The 18,496-nt window shown below is 36.8% G+C and overlaps 1 protein-coding gene across 1 annotated transcript in view; it reads left to right on the top strand.

The window, feature by feature from the left end:
• PRKDC (protein kinase, DNA-activated, catalytic subunit) overlaps positions 1–18,496 on the top strand; it is a 199,218-nt gene that overhangs the window by 159,438 nt on the left and 21,284 nt on the right. The window contains exons 69-74 of the mRNA XM_058275516.2: positions 7,149–7,329; positions 11,670–11,844; positions 13,083–13,273; positions 14,331–14,511; positions 15,056–15,216; positions 17,674–17,885. Of these exons, the coding sequence (XP_058131499.1) occupies positions 7,149–7,329; positions 11,670–11,844; positions 13,083–13,273; positions 14,331–14,511; positions 15,056–15,216; positions 17,674–17,885 (1,101 nt within the window). The remainder of the gene's footprint in view (positions 1–7,148; positions 7,330–11,669; positions 11,845–13,082; positions 13,274–14,330; positions 14,512–15,055; positions 15,217–17,673; positions 17,886–18,496) is intronic.

Here is an 18,496-nt window from a genome sequence, read left to right as displayed (position 1 = left end):
CCCTTGTCAGCACTGCCTTTGCCACGTACCATAAGTTTTGATGTGTTGTGTTCTCATTTGTATCCATCTCAACCCACTGGTTGTTTAAGAGAATGTTATTTAACTTTCATGTATTTGTGGATTTTCCAGTTCTTTGCCTATAATTGATTTCCAGCTTTATTCCATTAAGCTCAGAGAAGATTGTTTGTATGATTTCAATCTTTTAAAATTTATTAAGACTTTTTTGTGACCCAATATGTGGTCTATCCAGGAGAATGATCTATGTGTACTTGAAAAGAAGATATATCCTGCTGTTTTGGTGGGCAGTGTTCTGTTTATGTCTGTTAGGTCTAGCTCCTTTATCTTATTATTCAAGTTCTCTGTTTCCTTATTGATCTTCTATCTAGGTGTTCTATCTATTGATGAGAGTAGTATTTTGAATTCTCCAACTATTTTTTGCAAAAGTGTCTATTTCTCCCTCTAGTTTGGCCAGTGCTTGCCTCATGCATTTTGGGGCACTATGGTTAGGTGCATAATTATTTATAATTGATGTTTCTTCTTTTATTAATATCCTTCATTGTCTCTTGTAACAGCTTTTGACTTAAAGTCTCTTTTGTCTAATATTAGCTACCTCTGCTCTTTTTTTTTTTGTTACTATTTGCATGGAATATCTTTTTCTATCCTTTCACTTTCAATCTGTTTATGTCTTTGGGCCTAAGGGATTCACCACTATTTAACATTTTGCTGCATTGCTTTTTTGTTCTCTTACTCTCCACACACACACATATCACTTACTTTCTGAACCATTTGAGGGTAATTTATGTATATCATGTATCATTATTGCTTCATATTTCAGTGTACATTTCCTCAGAAAAAAGAGTGTTCTCTTATATAAGCACAGAGCAGTAACCAACCTCAGTGCTTTCACTTAACCTACAGCCCCAATTTCATTTTGTCGACTATCTCAGTAATGTCCTTTGTACCATTTTCTCCACCTGTAGGAAAGGATCCAGTCCAAGATCACATACTACATTTAGTTATGTCTTCTTGGTCTCCTTTAATCTGGAGCAGTTTCTCAGCCTTTCTTTGTCATTTTTAACATTGCCATTTCCTCAGTTTGGATTTGTCTTATATTTCTTATCATGAAATTCAAGTTATAACTCCCTAGCCAGAATACTACTTCAGTGAAGTTGTGTACTACTCAAAGTATTACATCTGGAGGCAAACAGTATTCATCTGCCTGTTATTAGTAACAGTAGTTTTGAGCACTTGGTCACTATGTTGTTAGGTCCCTATGCTATGTAAAGACCCTTTTTTTTCCCCTTTGCAGCTCATAAGCAATGTTTTAATAGGAGATGCTTTGAGACAAGCAAATATCCTGCATCTCATAAGACTTCCCTCTCTAGATTTAGCATCCCTAAATGTCCCTTGACCTGAACTGATCTTGACTATGATGGTTGCAAAATAAAGATCTTCCATCCACTTCATCCATGTTCATCAGCCAGCATTTTATTATAAGGAAGAGTCCTCCCTTCTCCCCGTCTATTTTTTTACTCGTTTATTTTTTAATTATCAATATGGACTCATGGTTCCAATTTTATTTAATGGGATGTAATCTGTTACTGTTATTTATTTCATCTTCATATTGCCTCAAATTTGGCCAACAGGTGCTGCTCAAGTTGTCTTCTGAGTCCTTTTGACATGCTTCCTTCATAATTTTTGAGCACTCCCTTACTTTGTTTCACAATAAGATGCTCCATGCTCATCTTTCAATGTTATTCTCCTATGTTTTCTTCTAGAAATTTTATAGCTTTAGTTCTTACATTTAGGTCTATGATCCATTGCAAGATAATTTTTGTAGATGGTGTGAGGTAAGAGCAGGTGTTCAATTTTTTCAATGTGGGTATCTAGTCGTTCTGGCTGTTTATTGAAAAGCCTTTTCACAGTTGAATTGCCTTGGTGTACCTTATCTGAAAATCATTTGACCATCTATGTGTGAGTCTGTTTTTATAGTCTCTGTTCTGTTCCCTGATAACATGTCTATCTTTTCACAATATCAAACTGTCTTGATTAGTGTAGCTTTATAGTAAGTTTTAAAATCAGATAGTATGCATTCTCTAACTTTCTTCTTTTTGAAAATTTATTTTTATTTTAGGTTGTCCGCATTTAGCATTACTTTGTCAAGTTCTACAAAAAATAAAACCTATTGAGATTCTGATTGAGATTGCATTGACTATGCAGATCAGTTAGAGGAGAATTCCCATATTAATATGGAGTTATCCAATTCATGACTGTAGTATTACTCTCCATTTATTTAGGTCCTCTTTAATTTTTCTCAACAATGTTTTTTTTTTCACTGTGGAGATCTTGTATGTATTTTGTTAGGTTTATTCTATGTTTTTCAATGTTGTTGTAAATGAAGGTTTAATTTTTTTATTGTCCAATTATTTACTGCTCATATTAAAATTATTTTGTATATTGTATCTTTGTTAACTTTTATCCTTGTACCCTTGCTAACTTCACTTACAAGATTTAGTGCTTCTTTTGAAGATTTCCTGAGATTTTCATGTAGATGATCATACCATCTACAAATAGGAGCAGTTTTATTTCATCCTTTCTGAACTTTATGCCTTTTTTTTCTTTTTCTTACCTTGTTACAATGGTGAGGATTCCAAGTACAGTCTTAAATGGAAGTGGTAAAGTGGTCATCCTTGTCATATTACTGATAGTAAGGAAAACAATCATCCACCATTGAGTATTAGTTACAGTTTTTCCTAGATGTCTTTATAAGATTGAGGAAGTTACCTTCTATTTCTGATTTTCTGAGAGGTGTGTGTGTGTGTTTGTTTAATTGTGTCTTAGTGTGCCAGGGCTGCTATGACAAACACCAGAGAGAGACTAGTTGACTTAAACAACAGGGACTTATTCTTTCATGCTTTTGGAGGATAGAAGTTCAACATTTTAAAAAAATGGTGAGATGTAGCTCAGTGATTGAGCACCTGCTTCCCATTTATGAGGTCCTGGTTCAATCCCTGGTACCTCCTGAAAAAAAAAAGTCTAACATCAAAGTACTGGCAGGGCTTGCTTTCTTGCAGCGTCTGTAGTGTTCTGGTTATCCTCAGTCACATGGTGCATGCTCTCTCTCCATGTGTTTGCTCCTCTGGTTTCCACTCACTTATGGCTTCTGTTTCTGCATCTGGATTTCCTCTGCTTATAAGGACTCCAGTCATGGATTAAGGCCCGCCCTGATTCAGTTTGGTCTCATCTGAAAAGGATCTAAAAGATCTTACTCATAAGCCCTCACCTTAACTTCAAAGGTCCTGTTTATAAATGGTCCACACCCATATGAACATGGATTAAGATTTGCACATGTCTTTTGTAGGTTCATGATTCAATCCTTAACACACCCTTAAGGAAGAAGTGATAGTGAATTTGCAATCCTTTCATTTCTTTGAATGGACTGTCCTTTCCTGTTTCTTTGTATGCCTTGGAATTTTTTTTGTTGTAATTTACATATTTGAATATTATAATGTGGTAACCCTGGACTGTGTTTGCTGTTAAAGCCTAAATGTTTGGTGACTTTTCAAAATAATTTTTGCAAAACTGTATTCCTTCTCATGTACAGCCACTGAAGTTTCTCTTCCTTTGGCTTGTGTTTTTCTGGGTTTTGACAGACATTTCTGAGTTTTGTTTTGTTTAGGAGGTTCCTGGGATTGAACCCAAGACCTCGTACATGGCAAGCATGCGTTCAAACTACTGAGCTACACCTGTTCCCAGAAATTTCTTTTTTAAGTTGCCTTTTTATTGATTCAGTGCTTCACTTGGTTGCTGTAAACATTTGCCTCCTTTTCAGAGTTCTGACAAAGTTGGTTCTGACAGTTTCTGCTTATTTTTTCATTTTTCCACAGAGCAAGGTAGCTTCAAGCTATTCTGCTGTCTTGATTACATCACGCAGATGTGATTTCTTTTTTGACCCATGAAATATATAGTAGTGTGTTGTTTAATTTCCAAATTGTTGAGTTTTCTACCTATCTTGTTGATTTCTAAATGAAATTCATTGTGGTCAGAAAACACACTCTGTGTGATATCTAGCCTTTTAAATTTATTGAGACTTTTTATGGCCCAACATATGGTCTGTCTTATTCATTGTACCATGTGCAATTGAAAATAATGTATATACTCTAGGTCTTGAAAATAATTTTCTATAACTTTCAATTAGATAAAGCTGATTGATAGTGTTGCTTTTCTAACCTCTATGTCTTTACTTTTTCTAGTTCTATCAGCTGCAAAGGTAGTGATGTTAAAATCTCCTACTATGATTTTTGAATTGTCTATCCTTTTAATTTTGCCAGTTTTTACTTACTGCATTTAGAGCTCTGTTAATTGGGCTCCCATGAATAATTGCTTGGGCTCCCATGAATAATTGCTATGTCTTTCTGATGAATTGTCCTGTTTTATAATTAAGAAGTAATGACATATTGATATGTTTATATATAAATATGTGAGTATATATTTGTATATGTATATGTTTATATATATGTACTTCCTATACGTATATGAAGTAATAAGTATTGAAAACAGCACTCAATAATACTATAGTTTTGTTTTAAGCAGTCATACTTTAAAGAACTTATGAAGAAAAAAGTCATTTTGTACTTACCATTTCTGCTATTCATTTGTTTCTAAAGATCCAAGTTTTCCTCTAATATCATTTCTTTTCAACCTGAATATTTTTATTTAGCAATTCTTAAAGCACAAGTCTGCCAGAGATGAAATGATGAATTTTCCCCCAGCAGTATCTTTTGGCCTCCATGTTTCTGAAGAGATAGTCATGGTTATTTAGATCATTGTTTCCCTATATGTAATGTGTCATTTTTCTCTGGTTGCTTCAAAATTTTTTCTTTATCTTTAGTTTTCATCAGTTTGATTATGATGTATCTAAGCGTGGTTTATTAAATCTCTCTCATGAATTTTTATTGGTATTGTAATTTTCCATTGTAAAGCTTCCATTTGGTTCTTTGATTTTTTCCTTTTCTACTGAGATACCTACCTTTTCAGTCATTTCATGTGTATTTTTCTCGCCCTTTTGGAACATAGCTTTAATAGCTGCTATAAAGTCCTTGTATTGTCATTGCAACATATGAATCATCTCAGGGTTGGCATCTGTCATTTTTCTTTTTCCATTGAAAATGGATACATTTTCGTGGTTCTTTGTATATCAAATTAATTCCAGATTTTATTTGGGAAATTGTGGATATTATCTTGTATAGACTGTGGGTTCTTTTACAGGTCTCTGAAGAGTATTCATAAATTCGCTGTAATAGGCAACCAGCCCAGTTAGATTTGAATTGTAGTCTTTGTCTTGACTTCTGTTGGTTCAAGTCACAGTTCAATGTTTAAGCATTTCCTATACTCTGACTCAATCCTCCGCATGTGTGGTTCAGGGGTTGACTGAGCCTTGTATGGGTTCATGTACAGAATTAAAGGATCCTCTTATCAGCCCTCTCCCCTTCAGAATTCCCATACAATTTTTGGTCTGCCTGGGCTCCTTTCCCCTCCTTTGGGCAGAATACATACAGAAGGGTTTCTGTCAGAATCTTAGTTACTCACTCTGCCACACCACTCCACAACTATGGTTTACCCTAGTTGCATAGTTGGAGAAAGAAAGAAAAGAAACAGGAAATTCATCCTGATGGCAGTAGCTTCTCCCTGTTTGACTCCTCTACACTGATAGTCTTCCGTCTTTTATTTACTCTCAGAGTTCTTGGGTGGTTGTCTTTAGCAGAGGAATGAGCTGTAAGGAGCTTACACTGCCCTACTGGCATGACAACTCTCTGCTATTACATATTATTTTTAGGAAAGATGTTTCTTTTCCTGGCTTCATCCTCCCCAGTCTGATATGAGAATGTGTCATTTATTGTAATACTTCTCTGACTTTGTTTAGTTTGATCCTTCTGTCTGGAAATTCCTTACTTCCTCTTCCACATGAAGTTGAGTGCCTTCAAAGCCCAACATAAATCAATCTCATTTTCTGGAAATTTACCCAACTCTCCTTCTTGTCCATCCTTCCCTTTCTTTGATTCCAGGCACTTTATTTTTACTGATAGTATATGTATTCATTCATTCATTCATTTTCTTCAAATATATATCTAGTATCTATTTTGTGCCTCTTTTGCTTGTTTACTCTTACGGTTGGAAACAGTGAAAGCTTAAAAGGCAGTACAATTTTTGGGAAGTAGTGGAGTGTTGGAGTGGGGTTGAAGAGTGTAGAGCAGTTTGGTAATGAGAACAGAAGGAGATGGATTACTAGAGGGGCTTGTAGTTTGTGAGTAACCAGAAATATAATGATGATGTGAGGCACAGTGACACAGTGTTTCTAAGACAATTAGTGTTTCTGGGCACAGTATTTCTAAGAAAATTAGATGGATGGAAAGTTTTATGTTATGATCCTTTGTCGGGGGTGGATGTAGCTCAAGTGGTTGAGTACCTGCTTCCAATGTACGAGGTCCTAGGTTCAATTCCTAGTACCTCCTAAAAACAAAACCAACCAACCGACAAACAGAAAAACAACTCTCATTGGAGAGCAGATGTATAATAGCTCCGTGGTTGAATGCCTGTTTCCCGTGTATGAGGTTCTGTGTTCAATCTCTGGTACCTCCTTAAAAAAAAAAAGATCCTCTGGAACAAAGCCATATATGTAAATTTATGGGACAGATAATAGTAATTTTATATACACAAAGCCAAATCTTATAAAATACTCAGTGATTACTTATAAGCTATTTGCATATTTGCATTTTGTACCATTGTTTGTAGGACGTTAGATTGGGAGGGAGTTTTAAGAAGAAAAATAGCTTTGAGTCAACTCAGGGTGTGTTACCCAATCTTGCATAGAGAAAATTGTGAGTGTAAATGCTTTATTTGTGGAGGTAGAGGCAATAAATGTTATCTGGAAATTTCTGTTGAAATGCTTCATTGTCTTTAAAGATATGGTTTGTTAAAATGGGGAGTAAATCCTATACTTAAGAGTGTACATTCATAGACTAAATGTGAGCAGAAATTGATAACTTCAGAATTCCTGACTAGAGGCTATGCAGTAGCCTGGCTTCCTATATGGCCAGATTCCTTTCACAAGTCTTTGGCATTAAGTCATTCTTCTTTGTTTTGTATAGATGTTTCTTTCTCAGCAAAATAGAGGAGAAATTTACTCTTACTACAGATGATCATAGTATGAATGTGGATGGAGAGTCCAGTGAGAAAATGGAAATGCAGGAGAAAGAAGATATTTCTTCCCTGATTAAGAGTTGTAAGTTTTCCATGAAAATGAAGATGATAGAAAGTGCAAGAAAACAGGTAGGCACGCATATTCATCTTCCCCTGTTGTCTCATTGCTTTTTCTTTACTTAGCTTTCCTTTAAAATCTGAAGTTTAAAAGTTACCGAGTTAGTATATTTTCTCTTCATAAGAAAATAAACTTCAAGAAATACTTTTTTCCCTCCAGCCCCCCAAGATGGCTCCTTCATCTGTTTGCTCGTTTTTTGTGTCTCGCTCTCTTGCTTGTTGTCTTTAGGAGGCCCTGGGAACTGAACCCGGGACCTCCCATGTGGGAGGCAAGTGCCCAACTGCTTGAGCAACGTCTGTTCCCTGCTCATTGTTTTGTTTTTTTAATTTTTGCTTGCTGTCTGCTTGTTTTCTGCTCGAGAAATACTTTCTTAATGTATTCCTAAAAGTTCTCCAGGATTTCTCTAAGGTTTATTGTTTACCTATTAATAATTGCAAAATGATTATCGTTATTTTAAAAACAAAATAAATTTAATATCAGGTTTGAGTACTACAAAATGATTCTTTTCCAGTCAATTACAAATTTGCAGTTATGACTAAGAATTACAACTGACACTGATTTTTCAGTTTAACTTTTCCAATTAAGTTACAAATTTTTAATTGTGAAAATCTGTTGTTTGATAGTAATCTTTCTTGATGTAAGTATACTTTTCTTAAAAGTTGCATATAAATTATTTTAATGCATTCAGTCATTTGAATAACATAACATAAAGTAGGAGAGTTTGCAATTTTAATGTCCCTGTAGTGGTTGATGTTGTAATACTAAGACTGTTACTCTAATATAAATACTTAATATTTCTGTTTTATGTGTTTAAATGCTCATTTATTAGATTGAGGGGAACAGGTAAAGTTTATATCAGTTAGAAATTTTTATATTATAGATAAAAAAACCCAAACCCAGAGCAGCCTAAATTAATAACGGAGATGTATCAGTTCCCATAAATGAAAAGTCTAGACAGGCTGTCTTTGCGTATATCTCAAAAACCAGCACCAAGACCCACTTTCTCCCCCTTGGCTCTGCCTTCTGCCATATTGGATCATGTAGTGACCCTCACTGGCAGCTCCAAGCTTAGACATTGTGGTTGAAAATGGGTATGGAAGTTTCAGATCTTCCTTCTTCCATGCCATATCTTCCTGGAATAGAAACAGTTTCTTTTTGACTGACATCTTAGAAAAAAAGAGAATTCTTTTTTTTCCCCAGAAGGCACCAGCCATTGTCTATTCCTCCTGCCCCTGCCACCCCCCACCTCTGCTCCCCACTGACTCTTATTGCCCCTGGAGGGCCCTCCAGGCCACATGGCTGAGTATGGGTGATTGTAGCTTCTTAAAAGAAACTCAGGGTACTTGTCCCAGAAAAAAAGCCACCACATGCTCCCTGCTCCTGTTCAGACTTTTCCATAGTGGGGAAGTGCTATGAGGAAAGGGGAGAAGAAAGGAACTTGAATATGGGTATATTTTTCAGCTAAAAATCTTTCATAAAATGACACGGTGCTTTCCAATAGTATTCTCACAAATAAATGCAAACCAAATAGAGTTAACTATCAACACCAATAATATTGGAAGGTAGAGAGAAAAAGAGTAATTCAAATGTGAAGATTACATAAAAACCTTCACTGTATTTCAATTTACCTAACCATATTAGATCTGAAATTTTGTGTTCATTGCCAAGCACTTTGTTAAGTGAACTAATACAGAAAGTAGACAAACAATTACAATATAGTATATTGGGGTAAGTATTAAAGGAAGATCCTATGGGAGGGCCCTGGACCCAGCCTGTGGAGCAGAGAAAGCCTCTGGAGGAGAAGGTAATGGTTTAACTGGGAACTGGAGGATGAAGTAGGACAGAGGGAATATCATAAGACCCAGAAATGAGCCTGGGCACTTGGTTTTGTGAGTGGCTCAAAGGCTGCTTTTCTGGAATTGTGCAAGAAAGCCCTGGGAAAAAGGGTATCATATGTACAACTTAGAACAACAAAATAAAGCGTTTTGCTTTTAATGGGCAGAAAGGAGTGGAGAAAGACCAAAGTAAGCAATCTCGCTGTTACTCCAGTGAGAGATCATGGTGACTATATCTACTTCAGAGGTCAGGGAAATGAAGGGAAGCAGACAGATTCAAGAAAAGGGAAGAGGCACAGTGAGACCTGTTGATTGACTCTGTCTGAAAGGAGTGAGAAGGTAACTGAGTTTCCAACCTGCCAGCTGGTAGATGGGAATGCAGGACAGAGCAGTTTGTGGGGGAAATGGTACATTTCAGTTTAGGGTATGTTGAATTTGAAAGGCCTGTAAGACAACCAAGTTGTGATTTCCATTACGTAGTTTGCACATAAGAAATTTGAAGCTCTAGAGAAAGAAAGTTAGGCTAGTGATATAGTGAAACCATAAGTATGGATAAGATGACCAGGACCAAATGCTAAAAGAAACCAAATATTGATGGCAAAGGAAGAGAAGCTTACAAAGCAACTGAAACTGAATGACAAGAAGAGTGAAGACAAGGTGCAAAAATATATTGTGAAACCAATAGCTCAAATTCATCAGTATCCCAGTTACCAAAGACAGGAAGGTGTGAAACAATGGAAGAGTGTTCTTGAAAAGGGGAGGTTGCTGTTGACTTTGGTGAGAACTACCACACTGAGGCAGGAGTGGGCAGATAATAAGTGGAGGGGTGACTGACAGTAAGAGTGTGAGACTCCTTTTAAAGAAACGGGAAATGTAGAAGCATGTGGGACCAGGGGAGAATTTTTGAGTCTGTTAAGCAGACTCGAAACTGATGAAAATATCTTTTGAACTTTGGGAAGAATTAGTGGTGTAGATTTAAAAGATATCTACGTAATAAGCAATCTGAAAAAAAAAAAAAAGATAAATTGGACTTCATAAAAATTAAGAATTTTATGTATTATAGGACAATATCAAGAAAGTGAAAAAACGTACAGAAAGGGAGGAAATATTTGCAAATTATATTTCATATTGCAATATCATATCTGATAAGGCATTTAACATCCAGAATTGATAAAGAAGTCTTAAGATACAATAATAAAAGACAACCCAAGTTTTAAAAATGAGAGCAAAGAATTTGAATAGACATTTCTCCAAAGAAGATAAATCAAATGAGCAATTAGCACATGAAAAGATGCACATTAGCCAGCAGGAAAATGCAGATCAAAACCACAGAGCAATCCACTTCAGATCCACTCAGGTGGATAGAATAAAAAAGGCAGGGAAGCGGATTTGGCTCAACTGATAGAGCGTCCGCCTACCATATGGGAGGTCCAGGGTTCAAACCCAGGGCCTCCTGTCCCGTGTGGTGAGCTGGCCCACGCGCAGTGCTGATGTGCACAAGGAGTGCCGTGCCACACAGGAGTGTCCCCCACGTAGGGGAGCTCCATGCAAGGAGTACACCCTGCAAGGAGCCGCCCTGTGCGAAAAAAGCGCAGCCTGCCCAGGAGCAGCGCCACACACGGGGAGAGCTGATGCAGCAAGATGACGCAACAAAGAGACAGATTCCCAGTGCTACTGACAAGAATGCAAGCAGATGACGGAAGAACACACAGCAAATGGACACAGAGAGCAGATAATGGGGGAGGGGGGATTGGGGAAGGGAAGAGAAATTTTTTTTAAAAAGGCAGACAGTAGCAAGTATTGGTGAGAATGTGAGCAAATTGTAATCCTTGTATACTGCTGGTGGGAATTGAAAACATAGGTCCTTACAGAAATTTTTGAATGCCCATGTTTATAGCAGGATTATTCATAATAGCCAAAATTGGAAAACAATGCAAATATCAATCAGCTGATAAATGGATAAAATATAGTTTATCAGTGCAGTAGAATATTATTCAGCCATAAAAGGAAAGAAGTTATAATACATGCTATACCATAATGAACTTTGAGGACATCACGCTAAGTGAAAGCAGCCAAGAACACATATTTCACGTGATTTGTGGGGAGAAATCACATATGTATGATTATATTTAAATGGAATATCCTAAGTAGACAAATTCATAGGGACAGAGAGTAGCTCGGTGATTGCTAGGGATTGGGGGGGGCGGGCAGGAAATGGTGGGAAGTTGATAAATGGGCACATTCTTTTTGGGATGATATGAATGTTCTGGAATTAGTGGTGATGGTTGCCCAACTTTGTGAATATTACTTAAAAAAAGTAATTGTACACTTTAAATGTGAATTATATCCCTCAAAAAGACATCTGCATAATTGAAGCTTAGGAAATAGATAAGGTGCTCTCAACTCATACAGAAAGGGAGGCAGTCCATTTAAAAACATTGTCAAATCATTTCATTTCTAAAATATCACCTGTACATCATCATACTATTTCCTCTCTATTTCTTCTATTATTATAGAACAGTTTCTCACTTGCCATGAAGCTCTTAAAGGAACTGCATAAAGAGTCGAAAACAAGAGATGACTGGCTGGTGAAATGGGTGCATAGCTATTGTCGATTGAGCCATTGCCGGAGCCAGAGCCAGAATCAAATTGACCAGATTCTCACCGTATTGAAAACAGTCTCATTGTTGGGTATTACTCTGTTCTTTAATCTATGAGTGCTGTCATATGTTTTGTGTCTTCTAAAACTATTCTTTGTGCTGCTTCGTCTGACATTTGTGTATTAACTCTTTGTAATAATTTCAGTAAGTATAGCAAAGTGTGCTAGAGAGAATTATGTCATTCTCTTGGTGACAGAACAAAAGATTTAATGCTATTGCATATGACATTTAGAGCTTTTACTTCATCTATAAAATAAAATGGAAATTAAATTTTTTTTTCCTTCTTATAATTGCATCTAATAGTATATTGTTTTGAAAAACTTTTTGCATACAAGAACTGCCTTTTAGAATTAAATATAAATAGCCTTTATCCTCTTTAGTTTTTCTGTTTTCTTATTAATGTAGCCTTTTAGACCAAAAAACTTTCTCTGGTGTGGGTTTTGGATCTGATATGCTTGCTCTGCTGCCATATGTGCATGAGTACATAGTAGCATTGTTATTGATCATGTTTCCAGATATATTCCCAATTGGACTCTTACTCTTCAGAGAGGCAGGGCATTGTACAAGAGTGTCAACCAAATCATCTTAAATATATTTTTTTGCAGGGAAGGTAGGAGGACGAATTTGCTGCTATCAGGATACCAGTAACCTGAGACTTCATTGATACTTTTACTCATAATTAATGATGCTATCACAAATGGTTGCAATTTTTAATAACCTTGTAGAATAAACAGGGTCAGTAGTTGTTATCATGTGTCTGAATGAAATCTGGCAGAGAATTGTCATACCATTGATGACCAGGGTTAATTAAGCTCCTTGTCCAGAGGCACGTAGTTTTTAAGAAGCAGAATTAGAACTTTAAATGCAGCAGACTATTGCTTTATCAGCTATAACCCACAGTATCAATTTTTAATTTTACTTTGTATTACTAATATGTATGCCTAAATGCATTATTGGAGCCATTTTCTGTTCTTTGCAACAAAACTAGATGCTTTGACAGAATGCAGAATGCTGGTGTTTGAATAAAAGTTAATTTGTAGTTTTAATTTATTAGCTTCTGTGGGCTTTGATACCGTTATTTCTAATAAAGGACATTGTTCATTAAGTGAGTTCAAGAGATGGACCAGTATGAAGTCAGTCTTTTGTACTTTGGGAATTTTAATTGATTTCTTAGTGGGAAATAACTTTTTCCTAATGAATTTCTTCTTTTTAATTTGTGTTATTCATTTACTTCAGGAAAAAAATCTTTTTTGTTTTTATATCCAACAGAAGAGAGCTCATCAAGTTATTTAAGCAAAAATATTTTGGCTTTCTGTGATCAGGACATTCTCTTGGGTACAACTTACCGGGTCATAGCTAATGCTCTCAGCAGTGAGCCAGCCTACCTTGGCCAAATAGAGGAAAGTAAGACTAGAAGAATCTTGACTCTTTCTGGATCCAGTTCAGAGAATGCAGAAAAGGTGATGAATATTGGAAGAATTAACTTTCATGTTTGTGTGATGTATGTTTTTAATATGTAACCTTTTGGCTGCACAAAAGTAATGGTGATGAGTGATGATTTTAAAAATGACTTTGTGTTTTTAAAATATATTTGAAAGTTATGTATAGCCAAGGTCCTTATGTGAAAAATGTACATACTCTATGTGTTTCCAGAAATTTATGCTGGATTGATGTAGAGAGTTCTTCTGTGAGCGTTGGTAATGAAATTAACAAGTTAGCCTTTCTTTTCCAATTTTTTTTGGAGCCTGTTTTTCACTTTTGAATTTATCAGTCTCTTCTCCCCACCATGTCCTTCACTCTCTTCCTCTCCACAGATGTTACCAATATCTCTACTAGCTAGAGGAGTAGAGTTGGTGATAGGCCTTCCTTTGCATATATTTGAAGTAGCAGTTAGTATATTAGCATGTTAAGAGTTTTTTAAACTCCTTCTTATTAGCAGTTTTGCTCAAGAAAAAAGGGACCCTGGAACTTTCAGTATTGTGTCAACCAATTTGTTTCCTTTAACAACAACAGAAATCATTTTTATAATCCTTAAGGAGGTAATTGGTAGAAGGATGCTGTCATGCAATGGCTAGCATCTAGACTATGAATCCAAAGGTTCAAGGCCAGTCAGTCTTGGTGGCAGTAAGTCATTCTCCACTTTCATTAAAAAGCATTTCTTAGAACTTTATCTTAAAATATTCCCTTTGCTTTCTTAAATCCCTGGCAGACTACATGGCATATTAAGCCTTTAATGCCAGCACTGCATGACGAATGAACTGTCTGGCCCACACTCGGCTTGTTCTTTTGTTGGTGTGTGTGTGTGGCGGGGGTGAGGGGAGGTTGTTCATTTTCATCACGCTCAGGATCTTATTGGAACTACTCTTTCACAGTCAGGGCAGATGCTCCTTTTTCTGCTTAAATAGCTTTCTGTGGTATTTTAGAGCTAGCCGTTAAGTTTATGAATAATGAATCAGAATTTTCCTTCCTTTATCATCACAAGTAGAAAACAGCATTTGGGATCTCTGTGAATTCTAGGTGATAGCCGGTCTGTATGAGAAAGCATTCCATTACCTTTCTAAAGCTGTGCGGACTGTGGAGGAGGAAATCCAGAATCCCACCTGGGACCAAGTCCATTTAGCAGGAATGATAGATGCTTACATGACTCTGGTAGATTTCTGTGACTGGCATCTACGTAAAGGGGAAGAAAATGTGTCAGGTGAGTCATGAAAGAAAAACACAATTGACTATGTCACATATTGTTAGTATAAGTCTTAAGAATTTTATAGTTAACTTTGGTTCCTTCTTTTGTTTGCTCGTTTTTAAATGACAGATGTTCTGAGGAAGTCCATTGACTTTTAAAGTTGCCGTGACATCTCCAGCAACATAGTGTGCATTTAAACTGAGTCCAACTGTCTTCTAGCTTTCCATTTACATAATTATACTTGTATGTTTTGTTTATGGCCCTGGTATTACTGGCTTATGTGGCTTCTGGAATAAATTCCATAACCAGCAGATGTCTCTTACGTCCCCAGCCCAAGATGCAAGCTGTTCTTCATGTAGAATGGGTAATCTATGAGAAGAATTCAGCTCTAAGAATTCAACTCAAACTTTTACTTCAGGTCCAAAAATTCAGTTAGTAATTAAAAAAGAGAACAATGGCAATATGAGTCAAAAAGAGAAATGTAATCATTTGTTACATTTATAATTTATATATAAGTGGATATGTTGATTATTGTTTTCTTGTTTGCTGTTTTTAATAGTTATTGATTCTGCAGAACTGCAGACTTACCCAGCACTTGTGGTGGACAAAATGTTGAAAGCTTTAAAATTAAATTCCAATGAAGCCAGGCTAAAGTTTCCTAGACTACTTCAGATTATAGAACAATATCCAGAGGAAACCTTGAGCTTAATGACAAAAGAGGTTAGTAATCTTTATCCTAGTGAAAGAAACTTTACAGAGTTTTAATATACTCTCATTTATATCTGTGTGTCTTCATTAGTGTGGGCAGTGTACATTTCTCAGCATTTCCCAACCAGCATTGACTTCCTCTACATTCCAAGAGCATATGCAATTTAAAACTGCATAAAAGAATATTTTTATTTACCCATTTTCATCTGTGGGTGTTGATAGGAATGCTATGCCTAAACAAAGACTCAAAGTTAGTCAAGGAGTAGACATGTTTGGGATAGAGATTTTCTGTAAGAGTTTGCTGCCCGTGAAGACACTTCCACCGTCTGTAGCAGCCATTGACAGTCTAACCCAGGGAGAACAGCCGGGTTTCAGCTGGCACCCCACCTCCTGTGCCTGCCCTGCCTGCCCGAGCGGTCCTGAGGCCGGTATGTACTGTAATCAGAGTCTGCAGGAGCGTCAGGAGCTGTGCAGGCTGCTTCCTCCCCGTGTTCTGTTGACCAGCTTGCGTGCGTCCTCTGCTGACTGTGTCCTACAGGCCTGTTGCCTTTCTCTCATTTGGTCTGACATGTCTGTCTGTAGAAAACACTCCATTTACTTCATCTTTTAAAAAGTATGGGCCATCTGAAAGGCTCCTTAAAACTCTGACTTTTATAGATGTTTAACTGGAAATAGGGTCAAGTGTTGAGCTTTAGTAGATAGAAAGGGTTTCATGATACTATATTAGCTGTACATAGTAAGTTTAAATTATTCCATCTCTGAGTTTGGGCAGATTCAGCATGCTCATTTGTGCTTCCCCACCCTTCTGACTCTCAGATTTTGAATGATGGTGTTTTTTGTGTTTTTGTTTTATCCCCCCCCCCCTTGTGGCTTGCATGCAGTCTGCTCTCTGTGTCCATTCGCTGCGCATTCTTCTATGTTTGCTTGTCTCCCTTTGTTGCATCATCTTGCTGCACCAGTTCTCCACGGCGCGGGCCGTCAGCTCTCCACGGCGCACAGGCCAGCTTGCCTGGGTTCACATCCCGGGGCCTCCCATATGGTAAATGGGAGCCCAATCAATTGAGCCACAGCCGCTTCCTGATGGTGTTTTTTTAAGTGATTTCAGAAATGCCACATGCATGTGTTTTTCTTAAAGAAAGATGAGGAAATAGTTGTTTTGGTTTCTCTCACGGTAAAATGTTATATACCTTTGAAAAGGTATCTTCTTGAATTTGTGAGGAAATAAGTGGAGTATGAGTGAGTGTCATTAAGATATCTTGGTGGACACTTGTGAGCAGGCAAGCTAACACTTGGCTGTGAGCCATGGTGTTGTGTACACTGATTTGTGTGGACCGACTCATTTTATCCCCACACACTGTGCTCACTCCCATTTTACAGAAGCAGAAACCTGGGTTCATAGACCCAAGTTCACTCCTTAACCCCCATTCCAAATGCCTCAACTTTTATCTTAAAAATAGCACCATAATGTATGGAAAAAGTGTGCCAAATGTATGCTATGGACCATGATTGGTGGTGGTAATAGTCTGATGGTATTATCTCATAATCTGTAACAAATGTTCCACCAGGGTGTGGAGTTGTATGGGAAATCTACACATCTGTATGATTGTTTTGCAAGTTCACAATATCTGTAACAAAAATATATTTTTTAAAAAAATAGTAAGAGTTGGGGGAAAAATACACCAAATGTAAGATGAGGACTATAGTTGGTAGAAATATTTTGATGATACTTTTGTATAGTTTATAACGACTGTTTCACACCAATGCAAAGAGTTGGTGGAGGGGTGATGTACGAGACCCTTGTATGATGTTATGTATGTTTATTTTATAAGTTCACAATCTTTACTATACACTTACTGTTTATGTGTGTCCATGTATAAATGATATACTTCAATAAAAAATAAAAATAAAAAAAGTAGCACCATAATAGCATAAGAGGGAAACATGAGCAAAAATGTTTAAATGTAATTGGAATAAAGAGAAAAACCAGAAGTCATAAAGGGCACTTCTACATAGGAGACAAACACTTTAAGCAAACCTAAAAAACTAGGAGAAAAATATTTATGACAAATATGAGAGACAGAGGGCAAATTTCTTATCTGCAAATGAAATTGTCACAAAGGAGAAAAAGGTAAACACAATTTATACTGGAAGTGAATTTCTACTGCAAATGGCCAAGGAAATGCATAATTGACGTATATGAGAGACATGAACACTGACTATTCAACCTCACTAATAATGAGACATGAAAATTAGAATTAGATAAGAAATTAGATAAGAAAGGCTATATGTGCACATGTGTAGAAAGGGGACAGAACTGAGAAGACTGGCTGGGGAACAGAAGAGGTCTTACTTGTCATTTCTGTTTTATACTTCTGATTTACTTTACACTGGACATGCTTTGCTTTTTATAATAAAACCGTGTTTTAAACGTCCTCTTCATTCTTTAAGGTACAGTTCTCTGTGTTTTAGATGTCTTCCATTCCTTGCTGGCAGTTCATCGGCTGGATCAGCCAGCTGGTGGCCTTACTGGACAAAGAGGAGGCTGTGGCTGTTCAGCACACCGTGGAAGAGATTGCCGATAGCTACCCACAGGCGATTGTCTATCCATTCATAATAAGCAGTGAAAGCTATTCCTTCAAAGACACTTCTCTTGGTCATAAGAACAAAGAGTTTGTGGCAAGGTAATATTGCAGATAAATTGAGCTGACCAAATACACTACTGTAGGTTATCAAAAATGTGTGTGGTAATAGCAAACACATGAGAGCTTGTGTTTGTGTTCAAATTAATTGGAGCTGTCATTGGAGAATACAGAATATTAGACATCTATTTGTTGACTGTGCAATCCCAGGTATATTTATTATATAACTTTTCTCCTTTTCTAAATACACTGTATCTTGGAGCATGATTCACAAAGCATCCTACCCATAGGCTCATAGTGTTATTAATCTGTTGGTTGAGACAGAGGGATGAGATGCTTTATGAAATCAGTTCCAGATCAGGACAAAAGGATGAGCAAGGCCCAGCTTTGTCACTGTCTGGTTCATGGCTTGATTGTGCACTCCCCAACTGCCACAGCCCAGCCCTGCCCACCTCACCATTTCTTCTGAGCAGAGACAGCCAATAAGTGACATTTTGTTAAAAAGGAAAGAAAAGGAAAAGGTTAAGAAAGTGTGTCTTTCGTAACATAATTTCAGAAACTGTATGTATAAAATTGTATACATCAAAGACACTACCAAACAATGCCAAAATCATTTGCAAGATTTATTTTTACCCTATCTAAGAAACTCACCT

The sequence above is a fragment of the Dasypus novemcinctus genome, chromosome 14 (genome assembly GCF_030445035.2).
Source record: "Dasypus novemcinctus isolate mDasNov1 chromosome 14, mDasNov1.1.hap2, whole genome shotgun sequence".
NCBI lineage: Eukaryota > Metazoa > Chordata > Mammalia > Cingulata > Dasypodidae > Dasypus > Dasypus novemcinctus.
The sequence above is the reverse complement of the archived record's forward strand: the minus strand, read 5'-3'. Positions and strand labels throughout refer to the sequence as shown.